The sequence below is a fragment of the Aphanomyces astaci genome, assembly GCF_000520075.1.
Source record: "Aphanomyces astaci strain APO3 unplaced genomic scaffold supercont1.3, whole genome shotgun sequence".
Classification (NCBI taxonomy): domain Eukaryota; phylum Oomycota; class Saprolegniomycetes; order Saprolegniales; family Verrucalvaceae; genus Aphanomyces; species Aphanomyces astaci.
The window spans coordinates 37,955-56,413 of NW_009798266.1; the positions used below are offsets into that span (position 1 = coordinate 37,955).

General features: G+C 46.5%; 6 protein-coding genes across 7 annotated transcripts; 4 read left to right on the forward strand and 2 right to left on the reverse strand.

Annotated features, from left to right (window-relative positions):
* Window positions 1-558: 558 nt before the first annotated feature.
* Window positions 559-5,114, reverse strand: H257_01630 (hypothetical protein; the record flags this gene model as incomplete). Its single annotated transcript, XM_009824931.1, has 5 exons — window positions 559-997; window positions 1,693-2,058; window positions 2,430-2,733; window positions 3,219-3,619; window positions 4,427-5,114. 5 exons carry the CDS (start codon window positions 5,112-5,114, stop codon window positions 642-644), a joined length of 2,115 nt encoding a protein of 704 aa, XP_009823233.1. The 3' UTR covers window positions 559-641.
* A 1,110-nt stretch (window positions 5,115-6,224) lies between these two features.
* H257_01631 lies at window positions 6,225-9,711 on the forward strand. 2 transcript variants are annotated; one of them, XM_009824932.1, is made up of 9 exons: window positions 6,225-6,359; window positions 6,419-6,757; window positions 6,814-7,196; window positions 7,671-7,872; window positions 8,243-8,394; window positions 8,460-8,585; window positions 8,962-9,243; window positions 9,317-9,411; window positions 9,473-9,711. In XM_009824932.1, exons 1-9 carry the CDS (start codon window positions 6,238-6,240, stop codon window positions 9,593-9,595), a joined length of 1,824 nt encoding a protein of 607 aa, XP_009823234.1. In that variant the 5' UTR covers window positions 6,225-6,237; the 3' UTR covers window positions 9,596-9,711. The 2 variants fall into 2 exon arrangements, with proteins under 2 accessions (XP_009823234.1, XP_009823235.1); XM_009824933.1 differs by having other exon boundaries at window positions 8,962-9,411.
* Window positions 9,712-10,085: 374 nt separating this feature from the next.
* Window positions 10,086-10,505, forward strand: H257_01632 (hypothetical protein; the record flags this gene model as incomplete). Its single annotated transcript, XM_009824934.1, has 1 exon — window positions 10,086-10,505. The coding sequence occupies one exon, from the start codon at window positions 10,086-10,088 to the stop codon at window positions 10,503-10,505; it is 420 nt and encodes a 139-aa protein (XP_009823236.1).
* Window positions 10,506-11,602: 1,097 nt separating this feature from the next.
* On the forward strand, window positions 11,603-13,355 carry H257_01633 (hypothetical protein; the record flags this gene model as incomplete). Its single annotated transcript, XM_009824935.1, has 2 exons — window positions 11,603-12,059; window positions 13,003-13,355. The coding sequence occupies 2 exons, from the start codon at window positions 11,603-11,605 to the stop codon at window positions 13,353-13,355; spliced, it is 810 nt and encodes a 269-aa protein (XP_009823237.1).
* Window positions 13,356-14,494: 1,139 nt separating this feature from the next.
* H257_01634 (hypothetical protein) lies at window positions 14,495-15,542 on the forward strand. Its single transcript, XM_009824936.1, has one exon. It carries the CDS (start codon window positions 14,509-14,511, stop codon window positions 15,436-15,438), a length of 930 nt encoding a protein of 309 aa, XP_009823238.1. The 5' UTR covers window positions 14,495-14,508; the 3' UTR covers window positions 15,439-15,542.
* A 423-nt stretch (window positions 15,543-15,965) lies between these two features.
* H257_01635 (hypothetical protein) lies at window positions 15,966-16,394 on the reverse strand (the record flags this gene model as incomplete). The annotated part of the gene is made up of 1 exon (XM_009824937.1): window positions 15,966-16,394. One exon carries the CDS (start codon window positions 16,392-16,394, stop codon window positions 15,966-15,968), a length of 429 nt encoding a protein of 142 aa, XP_009823239.1.
* Between the last annotated feature and the right edge of the window lie 2,065 nt (window positions 16,395-18,459).

Genomic DNA, 18,459 nt, shown 5'->3' on the forward strand with positions numbered 1-18,459 from the left:
TGACATATCAAAGTGGTGGGCACGTTCTTCCACTGGTAGTTTATGTCGTTGGATGCCCATGTTCAGGCTTGAAATGTATTGTGAATTCACTATAAACTTGTCTATTCAGTATTGAATCACGCCGGAGTTCTGATTGGTTGAATATACTTGTCTTTCTGTAAGAGCCAATCAAATCCACTCAAAAATGGATTAGCCAATAGCGTCGATTCGTGATTCGATTCGGCGGCGAGATTCGATTCGACGGGGTCTGGAAATTCGTATCGAATCCACAATACATCCCTGCATATATATATTGTCGATTTTCTTCAAATTTCCCAATTTTGCATGGTTCGTTCAATCGAGCACAAATAGAGCCGAGACATCTGATTGGCCATTATCCACTTCGCCCTTTCACTCGAAAATAGATTGTAGCCAATCAGCGACAAGTAATTTCGGATTGACCAATGGGAGAGATTGGTGCTCGATTCGCTCGGCGAGATTCGATTAAACGGGGTCCAGAAATTCATACCGAATCTCCAATATATATATACATTCTTAGCTTGTGTACTCTATATAAAGTAGACACACGTATATGCTGCATATATTATGTACACATGGGTTGTTGTTCTCTTAACACTGGCTGCTCGTGCCTTTCCCTTTTCTTATACCACTTCCTTGCCAGCGCCCCCGTCTCTCGGCAACACATACGGACGAGGCGTGAGGTCCCCCACGAGGGGATTCGCAACGCCCTCCACCTGGTTGTTAAAATCCTGGAGCTGAAACAAAATGTCTTCCTCCACTGTCGACCCCTTGGATCCGCCGCCAAATTCCGCCGGGATGTTGTCGTGGTCGATGCGGCGGGCCAAAGCCTCGTAGATCTTGTCCTTGCCGCGCACGATTGAGATCTTTTCGCGCGTGGTTTCGTCAATCATGCCGTAAATCACCTTCCAAATCATGTTGAACCACCCCGGCACGTTGATGATGATTATGTACGCGCACCGCTCGGGGTAATGGCTGCCTAGAAAATATATTTTTTATATACCTAGTATCAGCAGTCGTCTAGACTCGAATAATTAATAAACATAGTGTAGATCGTTATATTATTATACGTTGAACATTTCGGGCACAAAAAATCAAATCAAAAAGTTGAATAACGTAATAAAATAATAAAACATCGACAAAGAAGAAGAACGGCTGGTTTCGGTTTCTTTTTTATAAACAGAACTACTATTCCATACAAATTTACACAATCAAATAGGTACCGACTTCACCCCAACTGAAGGTTGGCGGCATATATAGTATATATATATATATATATATATATATATATATATACTGTACATATGTATATATATATATGGTGTGTACATATGTATATATACGATGGGACGACTACAGTGCCTATAGAAATGTAAAAACAATACGCTCGTAAACATGGCACCAACCAATATTTGTTTTCTGAATCAGCATAGATCAGCAAAAAATTACATCCTTCGATCCTAGTTTTTGATCCTTTGACTCTACAAATATAATATATATATATATACATACGATGAGACGACTACAGGCCTATAGAAATGTAAAACAATGGCTCCAACCAATATTTGTTTTCTGAATCAACATCAGCCAAAAAATCATATCCTTTGATCCTAGTTTTTGATCCTTTGACATGAATCTACAAATATATATATATATAGTCAGATACGGACGTACTGGTATACCCCGAGCAGCGGCGGACATAGTCGACGACCTCGCCACCAAAATCGGAAAACCCAATGCCGTCGACGTCGATGACCGAAATGCACTTTTGATTGTCGTCTTTTTCAAGCACCGACCACAAAAACTCGGTCACCATCTTCGAGTTGCGCAGCAAGTGGTCCAGCGTGATGCCTTCGGTGCGCATCTTTTTCAAGTTGATTTTGCCTGGTTTCTCATAGTACACGGGTTCGTTCTTGAGTCCGCGCTTATGGTAATAGTGCGGGTAGTTGGCTTTGATCGTGCGGAAATGGGGCATCGGCTCGGTCAAGATGCTATCGACATGCTCTTCCTTGCGCCACAGCAACGTCTCCTTCCATCGGACTAGATACAAAGTGGTAGAGAAGGAGCTTAGGGTTTGACGTAGTACGTGAATATAACAGCATTCTACACAATAACTATTGATACAAATGTTTCGGATGTCCACTAGCCACGCACTAGATGATAGATACCATCAACGACACCTACTGTTGTAAATATATATATATATATATATATATATATAAATCATCGTCCAACTATCCATATCCACGGCATATTTCCGTCCAGATCAAACATTGCCACGTTAAACGAATGAGAAACAACGAAAAAGTTATCCTTTTTTTCAACACGACATACTAAAAAACGTTAAAAAATATGTCAAATATAATGAAAAATAAATATTTGTTTCTTCTACATTCGAACATAAGTCCTACCCAACGCAGCGGCGGCATCGCCTTTGGTCGCGCGGAGGTAGCGGTCTGGCACGGGCGGCACTTCGGGCTCGTGGTGGTCGTGGCCGTCCGGAAATGGCGCGTCTGCATGGTACACATACTGGAGCAACGTGAGTGTCCTGCCGCCGTTCTGGACGAACGGTTGCTGCTTTGGCTGGAGTTGCGTGGTGGCCGATGGAGGATCCCCCGCGAGGAGCAGCAGCATGGCCGGAACCCAAATGCATGCCGCGAGACCCACTGCAATCCACTGATGTACGAGCCCCGACCGTTTCAACAGCGCCAAAATCTAATGTCCGACATGTCATGAAACGATCACCAAGTATTCATTTATATATATACTTGACTGACCAACTAGGGATTGGCATAGTAATGTGAACGCATAAACAACCCACCACAAGGTATTGGAAAGCGACTAAAGACGCCTTATATTTTATGTATATTCATAACATATATATATATCCAAAATGATATCGTAGAAAGTAGTCTTGGAGGGACGTGAACTCTACTTACATCTACATATTGTACATTTCACTCAAATATGTCAAGGGCAATATTGTTAAATCAACAACAAAACAATAAAACAGTATGATTGGCTAAAACGAATCAAGATTGTCTTATGATTGGCTAAAACGAATGAAGGTTGTCTTATGATTGGCTAAAAATACATGATGTGCAGGTCATCCTGCCACCTCAAACCCCAAAAAGGATACATAGTTTACAACTACTACTACATTCATTCGAATGTGTCAGGTATATATATATACATCGTACCACGGACGACACGACAACCAAAATCGACACTTGGTGCACCGGGGCCCCGCGCAACTTGGCCGTGAGTTGTTGGATCATCGACGTGGATGCCGGGGCGCTGGTCGCATCGGGCGACCTGGTGGAACTAGCGGTCGTGACGTGGAGCGTCAAGTGAACGCCGCCGGGGCCGCCGTCCGCCAGCGGGACGAAGTGCTTGGTCCTGCCGGATGCGGCCATGTCGTTGAGCTTGTCGACAGAGAGCAGCACCTTCTTGTCATGCGTGAACTGCACCTCCACCGTCGCCGACTCGCTCGTGATGTCAATGGGCTGACCAAACTGGTAGCTCGTCAGTGTCTTGCCGCGTACAAACACCTTGTGGATCTGCAGGCGCGGCGGCATGATGGCACACAAGAGGTCGTGCCCTACACGAGAAACGAAGACTCTCATATGAGCCACCAAGAACCAACAGCCACATTATATGTATACATATATGTATATGAAGATATATATATATACTAACGAGTATGAAGATATATATGTATATTGTCGATTTGATACAAATTTGGGGAGGGGGTGCAATTGAATCGCGCCGACCAAACCGATCCACAATCGATCTGATTGGTTGAATTGCGTTGAGAAGGTTTTGATTGGTTAATAATTATGAGCTCATCTGAGGTAGCCAATCAAATCGATTTAAATTCCAATGAGAAACCACGCCACCACACGAAATTTCACTCGAAAGCACAATATATATATGAAGATATAGCCTCAAAGCGAGATCCCACTCGGGAGACTCGGGGTATGTTTGTTGTCGATGGTCGATATGAGGAGAAAATCAACTGGACTGACCAATCAAAATCCAGATCACGCTTCAAGAAGCCAATCAAATGCGTGCAAAATGCATCACGAACGAGCAGTATGGTGACGTCACATAGTGTGGGAAAGGCCAAACTTTACGACAATACATGCAATATATGATATCACACAGCCATAAAAGGAGAGATAACCACCGCGAATGGGTTCAGATTAGAGAAACTCGCAACAACTACAATATAGAATAAACAAGTCGTAAGTATGAAAACATCATAGACCCTGCAATATGAACGGCGGTGACCACAGCCCCCATCATGATCATCTGGCATTGTAAACAAGGTCGTGGTTGAAGACAAATAGTGCCCAAATGCCTCGAATGGTTGAGATTGACGTGGAGTTGAGTAACAAGCTAGTACCTTTGCCGTCGCAGCAAATGTAGCCGCCGAGAATGGACGACGTTGGCTTTTTGAAGTTGGTCAGGCGCTTGTTGTACGTGCGGACGTGGCGGTTGGCGTCTTCGACGTCGATGACGATTTCGTCGCCGTACCGAATGAACAGCGACTTGGGCTGGGGCAGCTTGGGGTTGGGGTGGAAGCTCACGTACATCTCTCCGTTGGTTTGGCGGGCGCGGGGACCGACGTACCCGGTGATGCCGCCAGTTTTATTGTTCCACACGAGGTTGTCCTGGTTCACAAGCACCAATGTGTGGCCGAACTGGACTGCCGAGCCTTCCGTGTGCTGGCCGCTCGGGTCGAGCACGCGGTACTCGTCTTCTTGGAACAAGTGCTCCTGCTGGTCCCCGAGGGGCGGCACGGCATTCAAAATCCCATGCTTCCCCTTCTTCTTGTACACGCCAATGCCAATTTCCACCTCAGACGACGTCGGGTGGTAATGGCTGTTGGCAAGCAACCGCAAAGTTTGGCCATACTTGAGGACCCCGGCCGGAGTTGTTTGTACAGGTCCATTCGAGGCAGACAACAAAGACAACGATGCTGTTGTCGATGCACCGTTCGCGGAGGGGTTGCCGTCGGCGGCAGTCCCAGGTCCGGAGCCTCGGGAGGCTGGACCTGCCGCGGTGGCGCCGGTCGTCGCAGACACGGTCATGCTTTCAAAATGGACCGGGCGGTGCAAGGGCATCGGAAAAAAGCCTGGAAAATAATATTCCTCAGCGAGAATAAGTATACAAACGGCAAGTTTGAATTCACAACCACGAATTAAATTGTGGCGGTTTCACGGCGTGTGTTTTGATTGTATTTTATTCGCCACGTGGACATGTGGCAGGAAAGAGTTTGAAAACCCAAGCAACATTATACTAATTATATTAATCAATGATATTCTCAATCCTGGCACATTGGTGACATATTCGTTCCAGCTGTCGCTTTCTATACGCTGCCGAATTGTTTCAAATGTCCATATCTACCACCTTGACGGTGTCATGTTCTTTGGTGATTTGTTGAGTATGGGGTCGTTGACATGCCTAAAATATGCAATTAAGCCGGTGGACATCCACGCGGTGCATATATGAAATGTCTGACGTTGCTGCCAGCACCATGACCAGCGACTACCTTCCTGGTCTTCATATGCCTCTGCCATGCTAAGCACTAGCTAGGCCTGTCAATCCTCCTTGGTTGCTCTCATGCTTACTGCAGGTGCGTTCAAAGCTGGGACAAGAAGCTTCGTTAACATTACAGCCCGAGTTACGTCCGTCGTCCCTCCACGTGCAAAAATGCCGTCAAATTATCTCAAACGGAGAGATTCGAATATAATATGACTGAAATGCATGACCCACAACCTGACACACCAAGCAGGTCCCATCAACCACAACGAGTAGGTTGGTTTGCATGCTTCAGTAGTGAAGGCATCAATACTAGGTAGTACGTTGCAATGAACAGGGATGGGATCTCTTGAGGATTTACCGTTACTTGGTTGGTACAGTATTGTAGCTTGTGTGCTTGACTCGATGATAGTAGCTGGGTGGACAATACATGTATGTATAGTATCCCCATACATATTGTATTGCTCAATACTTCTCGGCCAGTTCACGTATAACTTCTGCATGGTCTCACTTGACATTGCTGCTTTTCACAGTCTCATTACCTGTTCGCGTCCGTCGAGGACCATCGTGCCACGTCATGGGGTGTGCGTGCCAAATCCAGTCAAATTCTTATCCGGTGTCCGGATAAAGCCCCATGTCGTCCCACACCAAACTGCCATTGAATCTTGAACTATGGCTGCTGCCGCTCCGACGACGACCGACGACTACGCCGCCTTTTTGGCATTGCATGAAGCGCAATTGCAGGCCATTGCCGTGCCAGTCCACCTCTGGCCATCTTTGCACGCCAAGCTGAGGTAGAGGCCATCGCACACCGTCCATGTCACTCGCTCGTCACCTCACCCCTTACTTGTAGCCGCGAAGTGTTCGACGCGGGGTCGTACTTCCAGTTGGCCAAAGACGAAGACGGCGACTTGCACGCGGTGGTGCTGCAAGACATCGATCCGTCGGATGATCCCAACGCGATTTTTCTCATTGATCACGCGTGGACGTTCACCACCGACAACAACAAGCCCCGCGACATGCTGACCAACGTGCCGTCATTGCTGGGCCGCATGGAAAACCTCATGCATATCGCGGTCGCGGACGCCGCCGATATCGACGCGCGCATCCACGTCGTGCTGCAAACTATGTGGAAGTTTGTCAACTCGTACCGGCTGGGCCACCTCAAGCCCGAAGAGGCGGCGACCATTTGGTACCCCCATATCATCCTCCTTCCATCCTGCTTACAAACAAACGATGACGTCATAGGTACGTGATGGACGAATTCGGGTCGGCCATCGAGCACAGCGACGACCCGACGTTTCGCATGGCGCCGTTCTATTATGCGAATGCTCAGTGTGCGTTTTCGCTGTTGTGGCCCACGGATCGAGTGGAAGCGCATGACTTTGCAACGTTGAATTACGTGGCAGCACGAGACGACGACACGCTCACGGCCCTCTGCAGTGCCTTGTTTTACCCCGACGGACAAGCGTACTCAAGTGAGTTGGCCGAGATTGTCGCCCGCCGTCGCCTCCATCACTCGGATAGCCACCTCCACAACGAAACCCAGTTTAACCGCGACAACGAATCTGTCCCTACCGAGACGGCGTCCAACACGAACGAACTGCCGACGCCCATCAAGATCTGGACTGGTACGTGCATGTTAGGTTTGATTTGGTGTAGAAACAGAGAGCGTGATGTTGAGATGTGTATTAGCTAGCTAACAAGTTGGTTCGACTAGAACAAAGAGTGTTGTGCTAGCTATGTAGCTGACTAGCTAGTTACATGTGTTTGTATGTACGTACATCAAGAGATGGGGTGTCGACTTGGTCGTAGTGTTGGTGTATATATATGGTACGGTGCCAAGCGGACCTGCGAAATCTCATATAAAAACAAAAAGGTTAAGAGGATGGCATCACGACATTCAATGGTTTGAGCCAATCACGTTGCAAGCTTCATTCTTTTTAGCCAATCATACTACTTTGATCGATTTTTGTTGTTGTTGGTGCAATTTCAACAATCTCCAAAACTGGCAAAAATATTAGAACGACAACGTGTGGCTGTATTTAGCTATCCACATGCACTTCTCCAAAGGATACTATCTCACTGACAGTGAGTGTTGGTAGATTTAAAGTTGATGTTCGAACATTTAACCGACCCCCGCTTTGAATTTACCGACAACGAAGCGGAGGCGCATGTCGTGTGGCCTACGCGGCACATCAAGGACTACGTGGCCTTGTATAACAACCCAAATGTCCACGTGTTCAATCAGTTCCCCAACGAAAAGATCTTGACCTGCAAAGATTTGCTGTACGAGACCTGTCGTCGGTACGTTCAATTTCATTGTTGTCTTTCTTTTACCCAAAATTTGGACTTTTTGGGCTGATTTTTTGCTATAGATTTGGTTTGTCCTGACTTTTGTATGTCGTCCAGTATCACGCTAATTTCAGTCACCACACACTAATTCGATGTTGAATATTGGTCGAAGAGTGGATGATTTGATTGGCCACTGGATTCGTGATTTGGGATTTGATTGGTCATAATCGATTGTCTGCTGATTTGGTTATCATCGATTGAGCACCCAAACTCTCCAAGTTCGAATAATCAACTTGACAATATTGCATTGTGTGTTTGTGTGTGCCTAGTAATACTAGTACTAGTAGTAGTCGTACAGGCGTAAATCGAGTGTTCTCGGTAGCGCCAACAACAACCAGCAACCACCGTACATGGCGCTGACGTTTAACATGGAGACCGAGTTTCCAGAACTCATGCAAGAGTACATTCGTCGCGACCAAGCTGGTTTGGACAACGTGTGGATTTGCAAGCCGTGGAACCTGGCGCGGTCGTTGGGTACGCTAGAAAATTCTGATTTTGCTTGTCGAAAATGCTGGAAACATTGATTTGATGAAATATAGACACGGAAATTGCTACGACGTCGGCGCAGTTGGCCAAACTGGCGCAAACTGGGCCCAAGGTCGCGTGCAAGTACATCACCAAGCCATTTTTGATCAAGCAGCGCAAGTTTGATTTCCGCTTCTTGGGTATGTATATATATTACATATATATATAAACCAAAACACTATGGGCTCCATGATATGTTTGTTGATGACTCTGAAAAAGGGATGTTTTCTTCTTGTTGATTTACGTACAAACGTCAAACTATGTATTTCGCTATACACTTGCAAAATTCGCGTTTTTCGAATCCAAGTTGAATCACACTGGCGTTTTGATTGGTTGAAAATACTTGCCCTTCAGAGCCAATCAAAAATCAAAGTTGGATGAGCCAATAGCGTCGATTTGTGATCGATTCGACGGAGTCTGGAAATTTGTACCAAATCCACAATATCATGCTTTCTTGCGTTGGTGACGCAACAATTTTAATACTATGATGGGATTCATTCCTAAGCGATTGTGTAGTCATGTTGGTGGACACGGAGCCGCTGACTTTGTACGTGAGTGGCGTGTACTGGCTCCGCATTGCCAACAATCCGTTCACGATGGACCGGTTCGACGACTTCCAGACGCATTTCACAGTCATGAACTACACCGACTTCGGCGTGGAAATCATCAGTGTCGCAGAATTTGAAGCCCAATTCAAGCTGGAGTACCCGTTGGAGGACTGGGACGCGGTGAAAGCGGATATTTTCAAGTCGATTCGGTCGCTATTTGAGGCGGCCACCGCCAGCCCACCGCCGCTTGGTATACATAGCAAGCCAAGCCTCGCTTGGGTTGCTTTCGTTTGTGTGTTTATCCTTCCTCTATGGTTGTGTAGGCTTGGGTAAGTCGAAGAAGTCGCGCGCGCTGTACGGCGTGGACGTGATGCTGGAATGGACGGACGACGGCAAGATCCATCCTGTGATTTTGGAGGTAGGAGAGTATGCTTTGAAGTGGGGATTGCGTTGAGATAGCAATGTTGTGTTTTGTGTAGACCAACTTTCACCCGGATTGCACTCGAGCGTGCAAATACTTCAAGGACTTTTACAACGACTTGCTCAACGTGCTCGTGTTGAACAACCCTGACGCGGCTGTCCATGGCATCACCAAGTTATGAGCTACCCACTCTCCTGTGACGATGACGACTCGCAATATAGTGTGCATTCAGTGCACGTTGGATAGGGCTGAATAACTTACGCACGCGTGAATACAAGCTGCATAGCATACGATAAATCAACTTCACCGAAGTACCAGAGGCATAAGTCGACACTTTGGGAATTGCCATGTCAAATCGGATATGCATATCGAGATGACAACATTTAAATTGACCAAACTACTGTACCCCCCCCCCCTCATGTCCCGAAAAACCCCGAGTATGCCGGTATACATACATTCCACGATAGATTCATTCCCGGACCAGTAACAATGACGACGTGCTTGGTTAAGCACGCACGACATTATGACGTAAAGGAGGATTGGAGCATGCTGTATAAAAGGGGCGTAGTGTCCGTCGAAGCAAGGACTCTGAGGTTTCTACGGTCGTAAACTCGAAGATTGCGTGGGCAGCAGCAGCTGCACAAGGAAATCTATCGACTCTGAAACATATCATGGCCAGTGACCGCCATCACCACGATCCCCCACCCCCCCTGCGATGTGGCATGCTCTACAAGAAGGGGCAAAAGACTGCGCTGCTCGGCCGCGCCAACTGGAAGCGCCGGTACATCGAACTCACCCCCGACGCCATCTTGTACTACACCGACAAGGGGGGGAAGCTCAAGGGCACGATTGATCTGACCCAGTGCACGACCAAGGACATCCAGGCCATGCCCCGAGACTGCGTCAAGACGAGGCGGTCGCCGTCGAGTGTGTGGCGTATCGCGATTCGCACTCCCGCGCGACGCTTCGTCATGGCAGCGAATACCCCCAGCGAAATGAACCAATGGTTCCACGACCTAATTCGCATTGTGCAATACAGAACTACTGCCTTGCCCTCGTCAACGACAAATTCTGACGTGTTTGAATTGTAGGTGGCGGCCAACTTGGCATCACCTCCGTCTGACGTCGTCGAGGTGCTTTATTTGAATTATAGTTAATGCTAGTATTATTACAGCTGAGCCTAACGTTAAGCACTGACTGCTTCTTAGCCTTCGCACAAGTACAGTACCTTTCACAACAATGGCCGGATGAGCCGCGGTCGCCAAGTGAACAATAATGCAGTGGAATAATCAACCTCTGGTTTCACTTTTGAGATGACTTATCTCCAACTCAAAAGAGAAAACCATCATTTTCAGTTGTGGCAAAGTTGTGAAATCAGGAAGGGGAAGCGACAATGCCATTGTCGGGGGGGGGGTTGGACACGGCAGTACGGATACCGTACGATGTGAGTTTTACCTCTGTTATAGTGAGATACACGCCCATAAGCAGTGCCATACTTCGTAGTAAACTGCAAGGCATTCCACTTATCTCAATGGAAGTGACGGGGAGTCCATATTTATAAATCGATGGATGGTGGCGCACTTCGACCAATATCCGGATGAATTTATATCATCCTCCGACTTTTGAGCTGTGGGAAATTCAGCGCTTGACTTTGATTTCGAACATCAAAATGTATCCAAATCAAACATTGGACAGTTCAATTTTGTCTCACAGTACTGCCCAATCAGATAATTCTGCAACTACTATTAATATTCGAAATAATTATATTTCGACGCATGTGGGTGGTACACATCGTGGACAAATATTTGTGTGGTATTTGCTTCGGACACGCACTTAAATGGACTTACGTACTAAATGCGAATAGGTGTACCACGAATAGGTGTACCACAGGCCTTGCCCGGGTAGCGGCACGGCCTGCTGCCTTTCCTGACAAGAGGAATCGATTGGTCATTCGGTGAAGTGCACGATTGGGGCTCACTCCTCGCCAAGGCACCGCCTGCACAAAATTATACATTCGGACAAAATATGTTTCCCTTAAGTCCATTACAAATGTCAAGTATGTCCGACTGATAAATGTCCGCAAAGTGATCATATTCACCCATGTTCGATTTGACATACTACTGTAGTACTAACGTTAGTACTGTATAGTACAGTACTTCATTTCTCAATTTCACATTTCCACGTCAACATGACCCCTCATTCATCCCCTCTATCAGCGACGATCGCCCCCGTCGCCACCAACGACGACAAAATCGTGTGGCGCAGTGCCATGCTCTTCAGAAAAGGCGAACCGACTGTGTTTGGGCGAGGCAAGTGGAAGCCCCGGTACGCTGTCTTGACGAGCACTTCGATCACGTACTACACGAATCCGAGCCAAAGCGTGCTAGAACACACCGTGGATTTGGCTCATTGCAGCCCCACAGACATCGAACAAATGCCACACGACTGTCCAAAAACTGGCCATTCAGCGTCCTCCATTTGGCGCATTGCGATTCAAACCCCCACCCGCCGACATTTCATTGCAATGACTTCCCCAGACGAAATGAATCGCTGGTTCCAAGACCTTCAGGACATCGCAAACAACCGAGCACTGAACGACCACCACCAGACGATGGATGTGCCTCTCGAACAACGGAACATGCTGCGTGAATCAAAATCAATTAATTCACATAACATAGTGTTAACGTAAACGATCAATAGATGGCCTGAAAATGGACCTGTTAGCTTTTTCTCGATTTTCGACAAATAGGACGATGTTTTGGACGAACTTTCAACTACTAGTAATGTTATAGCGATATACGTTGAACGCGCTACTGGACATCACACGTGAAAGCTTTGAAGGATTCGATATATGCATTACCAAATTATTGCTGGTCAAAGTCAAAATTGTGTACAGTATTTTGATAATATCAGTACACTGTAGATGACAGTCTTGACTGCGAATACATAACGATACCATCGAAACAGTGGGACTCGTAATTCTATTGTCGATGTGAACGGTGTTCATTAGAGTTTATATGAAAATTAACAGTAAATATTGTTCCGCATCAAGAGTGTTTCGGGCCATACTCTGATACCGTTATCAGGCAATCTACTGGCTTTTCATTTCGAAGCAATCGTCATTCCACACAAGTCACGGCTACAATGTACGAAATGTACTACTGTAGTATTCAGTGAGTCTCAAAAGTCATCACATACCCCAAGCAAGTGAATTTTGTCATGAAATTTGAGACAACATTGGAAGCATACAGTAGTAGTCTGCGAAGGCAGGTTTTCGAGACAAATTCAATGGATTCATTCGTAGATGTTTTAACGTTTGATTCCACGTACTACCTCTGTTTTCGAACTATTGCGAGCAGAAACAGTTGGGTAACTTCCAGATCTCGGATTGGCAGATAAATTAGTGGAGCGTGTTCCTTGCGCTTTGACGCATCTACGAGTGTTTTTATGTGAATTATATATTCAAATTTGGAGTCCAAGCGCCATGACAAAATCCAATACAAAAACCAAGTCAAATTTGACTGATGAGATGAGGGTTTCGCTATAACCAAGTCAAATTTGACTGATGAGATGAGGGTTTCGCTGTAGACGTTTACCGCGACCTGATTGTGCGCAAAGTGCTGCCCGCGTTGAAATCAAGTTGGCGCTGGCCAAGCGGCGTTGAAACGGCAACAGTGTTCTTGCAACAAGACAATGCGCGTCCGCACATTGCACCAGAAGACCCAGCGTTTGTCAGTGCAGCGTCAGATGGAGGTTGGGACATTCAGATGCGAAACCAACCACCACAATCGCCTGACCTAAATGTTCTCGACCTAGGCTTCTTTAACTCTATTCAGGCACTTCAGCAATCCCTCGAGTGTCAGACGATGGGGGAGTTGATTGTTGCTGTGAAAGATTCGTTTGAGTTATTCTCGCCCATGACACTGGACAAAACCTTTTGACATTACGACGTGTCATGAATGTTGTTATTGCATGCGATGGTGACAATAGATATAAAATTCCTCGTAGCAAAGAGACTCAAGAGGACGAGTTAGTGTTAGGCATGATGAACTTGAGACTTGAGGAAGAAGGAAGGTTAGAAGAGGTGGCAGTTCTGTTGAGCAACCTGACTGTCATTTCAGACCTCAGCTCAGACGATGAAATTAATTAAATTTAGATTCTGTACACTTGATTTTACAATGTGGTTGAATTTCCGCTCGCAATAGTTCGAAAACAGAGGTAAGTAGTACTATCATAACAACAGGATACAGTAAAAGCAGGATTTACAGTTACCAGAGGGCAGAATCCGTTAACACTGCTTCACAGTCAATGAACACAATTACAACATGCGTTAAATAGGTTATTGGCTCCTATCTCCGTAGGAACAATGGTCGCGGGTCACGCCTATCACCTACGCCTATCTCCTGTGATACTAGTAGCAGGAAAGTAGAAAAGAATGATATGAGTGGGATTTGAACCCACGCCCCAAGACTGGAGCGAGTGGAGGGAACAAATGTGTGTTTTGTAAGCTGCATATTGATTTCGTTTAACATGTACTATTAATAGTATTATTAATAATACTACAGTATTAATACTACAGTATTAATAGTACAGTACTAGTAAACTGAGTGAAGTTAATAAACCTCTTTAAATGCATACACTAGATTTCGAATTTGCCGAAAAATCAATTGAATTTACAGCTAACGCAGTTTAACAACGGGCAAACTACATGAAAACCACAATAATAATACTACTAGTAACTTACGTACTGCGTGTAGTAACTCTATTAATAGAGTGTTAATACAGTACTACTGTACTAGCATTTATTACCAGTATTAATACCTTAACAGTGCCCGACAGCTTCGAGGGTGCCTTTGAGCATAACTTTTGTTACAATAATGTTAGCCAGAAACGTTTAATATATCATATGTAGCGGTCGGTCCACTCATGTAAGTAAACGTAGTGTAAGGTCAAAACCCACCCATACACGTTGAAAGTCCGAAAACACCATCACTCTCGCTTTGCCAACAGCACATTCGCGGCACGTTCGTTTTTGATCACTCAAAAATTATTGCCCAACTCCATAACATCACATTCCAATTGTGTCCATTCACCATGACAATTGCAGCTGACACCGTCACTCCTTCGCCGCCACCTACACACTACACCCCTCGATGGTTCTTTATCCTCGAAACGATTGAAAACTCGTACCGAGCCAAGACATGCGAGCCCGTCCCAAAGGTCGGCACGCTGTTCACGTCGCCCAATTACCCGTACTGGGATATTGGCAACTGCTTATACATTGACTTGGAGCACCCCGAGGCCACCGACGTGAGTTTGGCCGAGATGGAAGCTGCAGCCACGCACGCCCAGGCCAAATTGAACGCCTTGTTCAGCAACAATCCGCGCACGCCGTTCTACATGACAATCGACCCCAATCCCACCAGTCCGTCGCATCGTCTGTTTCGCCACTGGGAGGTTGTGCTGGGAACCTTGGGGTACGAAGCCACGAGTGGCCACAACGACGACGACGCATCCCACTGCATGACGTTCCATCGGAGCCAGCTCCCCCTGCTGCAATCGCTGGCGGCGACATGCAAACAGCATGTGGTGACGTTTGCATCGCTGCAAGATCTGCAGGCCACGATTGACAACGAACCAGGCAGCCAAGAAAGCTTGGGTTGGCGCACTGAAAAGTGCCGCGAACTGCTCGGTCGCCCCGCTTCTGTCAGTCGAACGTACTTGTGCTGGGAGGACGCGGAGGTAGCCGTCTCTCGGTTCATGTTGGTCCGGGACGAGAAGGACCCTTGCATCGCGTTCATTCCCCGTGTCAACACGCGCGTAGAGTACCGCCGCAATCGATACGCCAAGAGCGTACTCGTGCACGGGCTCTTGGATGCATTCAACAAGTGGCCAGATCTGGAAGAAGTCGCGTTGTTTCAAGGCGAACTGGGCCCGGAGAGACTGTACGAGTCCATTGGTATGGTCAAGCGAGCCACGCGCATGGACGTCGAGTTTCAACGACAAAAACGAGCTAGAAAATAGTCCGAGTGGGTAGAAACACGTCAACTCACTAACAGAAATAGCTATCAATTGTTGTCCATGTCGACAAAACTAACAGACGGGCATAAACGTATATTGGATCCACACTGTTTTACTTATCATATTCGGAAATCCTCACTGTTCTCCTTCTCAAAGTTATATACATTTTATACATTGATGTGCTCGGTCGAATTGCACTCGTCGTTGTTCATCTGTGTAAATACTAGAAATACTAGTACTGGATGAGTTGGTGCCAACATACTACGAGGGTGACACTATTGTAAACAATAGTGCATCTGCGTTTGAACAGCAATTTGTGACAGGTGCACTTTAGATACATTAACTTGGACTTTTCACATACTACGTAACGTTAGGAAGAGTGTGCGCGATCGGAGATTGCCCAAGTATCACGACTAGAATTTCAATGTTTACACTTCTGATTCATTCATGTACTGCACGTGCATCGAAGGCCACCACAGGTGACTTGACTCGAAGATGCACATTGTGGAGTTGGTGTGCTAACACCGCGCTCACCGCATCGCGTGTCGCCGTCGTACTGTTATGTCGTGTTCGACTTCTTCAACACGGCAGCCGAGACCATGCGTTGTGACTTCAACCAGATCGTGCACCCACGCGTCCATGTCATGGGACGTCTGGGCGGCCAGAAAGAAGCGCCTCGTGGGGGTTTGGATGGCTATACGCCAAATGGAAGCGCTCGATGTGCCCGTCTTGGGGCAGTCCTGCGGCATCGCTTGGATGTCGTGGGGGCCGCACGCTGTCAAATCCACCACGCCCTTCAACGACCCCGTCGCAGACGCATAGTACCGCAATGCCTTCGAAGTTAACACAAAGAACCGAGGCTTCCAGTTGGCTCGACCGAACACGAGTCCGCGTTTTCCCTTCTTGTACAACATGCCTGTGCGGACCTTGAGCTCATCCGCATCGATGGTAGCGTACATTTGAACAATGTTGTTACCTGGGAGATCCTCGTGATGCCATTGGTCGATGGACGATCTCACCCCTCATTTGATTAGTTGATTCGAAACGTCGATTGATCGAACTCTAACGTTAGTTGGTTGCTAACGTAGATGGCCAATTCATGGTGCACTTGAAGAGACCTCGTCGTAAAATGAAGTTTACACGTCTCTCAGGACTGCGATTTCAATTCTGAAAAGTGCTGCATGAAGCCGAAAGGTTGGGCATTCTTCTGTGTATTAAATCGGCTTGAATAGACTTCAGCTAAGCGTTCATTTACTTCGATTTCCACCCAAGTTTAGGCAAAAAGGAAGGATCAGTTTATGGTGCACGGATTAACAATAAGCTTAAAATATGTATGCTGTTGTTGCTTATATTTTGGTGATTTCATTTTTCTAGTGATTCGATTGGCAATATTCCAAAAATCAAGCACGTCCATTGGCCATTTTGAATGCACCTTACATTAGCGACGACTTGTGTGACGAGCGTGCGATTTACGGTACATAGTGTCAACAACCCCTGCGAGCATTACATCTTGGTAACTTCACTGTAACGTAAAAAACCAATTTAAGATAACTTTTTTGGAGGCGTCGGAGTAGAATGGACATAACTTTTGAGTCCGTTACGATATTTGAGTTTTGAATAGTGATTCCAATAGACAAGACGCGCCTCTTTCAGTTCATAATCGAATCATCAGTTTAGGCGATGAAGTTCACAGGTAAATTTGTTACTTTCTAAGCATTTGTACTCATATTTTGATAACCAATTTAGGATAACTTTTTTATCTTAAATTGGTTATCAAAATGTGAGTACACATACATACTTTAGGATAACTTTTTTTTATCTTAAATTATGTATGTGTTTGAGCATTGAAATTCTGTGTTTAGGGTAAGCGGTTACAACAGGTTGCATATAATTTATACAAGGGTACTGTTTTATAGAGTTAAATTTCTGTTGTGGATGGATGTCCACCGAGTTTAACTCTCGACAAAACCTCAGATCCAACCGAATGTAGCCCGTGTCGACTAGGGAACTTCAAACCCAATCTTGAATGACTGTTACCGACGGCTTCTACGCCGTTTTTGCATTTCATTCACGTGACGGAATGGTTAGCATTATATGATAGAGGTTTTGACTTGAACAAATAACGAGGTGTGATTGGGCAATACAAAGTTATCCTAAATTGGTTTTTTACGTTACGTTAAACACAACACCTTCCATCCAAAAGTGTACATGTAGGTAGCATCCAACATCGAACCGACACATTTCTGGATGGGGATTGGGTAACCGACATCAAGTCTCGTTTTGATTGGATGACCGATGTGAGAGGATTTCGATTGGGCGATCGTCCTGTCGTTTGTCAACATATCACGCACATAGCGTGATAGCACGATATGATTGGTCAAATATCAAATAGGTGGCAGTTTCACATCCAGGCAGTGGTGCTGCGCAAAGTCATTCTGCGTGGCTTCAGGCATCAATGGGCCGACCATGTGACAGGCAGGAACAAGTGACAATAATTCGATTCCCTGCTGCGCCACACTGGTTCATCCAGATGAACCCACGTGGGTCCAAGAACGGCCGCACAATTCCGTTGGGTAAGCCCCCGACGAACGAATGAACGAGCTTCTGAACGAACAACTAACCCCTAGGCAGATTGCGCGGCGTGGGATTCGTGTGACGGTGGATCCTTGGCGTCTTGTCGCTGGACTTGGCACGGGATGGGCGTCGTTTGGTGCGATGCTGGACGAGCCGAGTGTCAGACATTGTCCAGCCCCAACAACTGGTACGCGTAGCTATGCTGGTTGATCTTGGTGGTGTCGGCTATAGAACAGTTGTGCGTAGTCAGGCCGGCAAAAAACCCCGTGACACTGGGCTCGTCCAGCACTTCACCCCCCCACACCTCGCGGCACCGTCGCATGCCACGTCCAACGAAACGAAGCCAATGAGCCGTCGACACACAAATACCACACCGCGCAATCTACGTTGTGGTTTGCTCGTGCTCGATTAACCTTTCGTCGGATACTCACCGAATGGGATAGTGCGGTC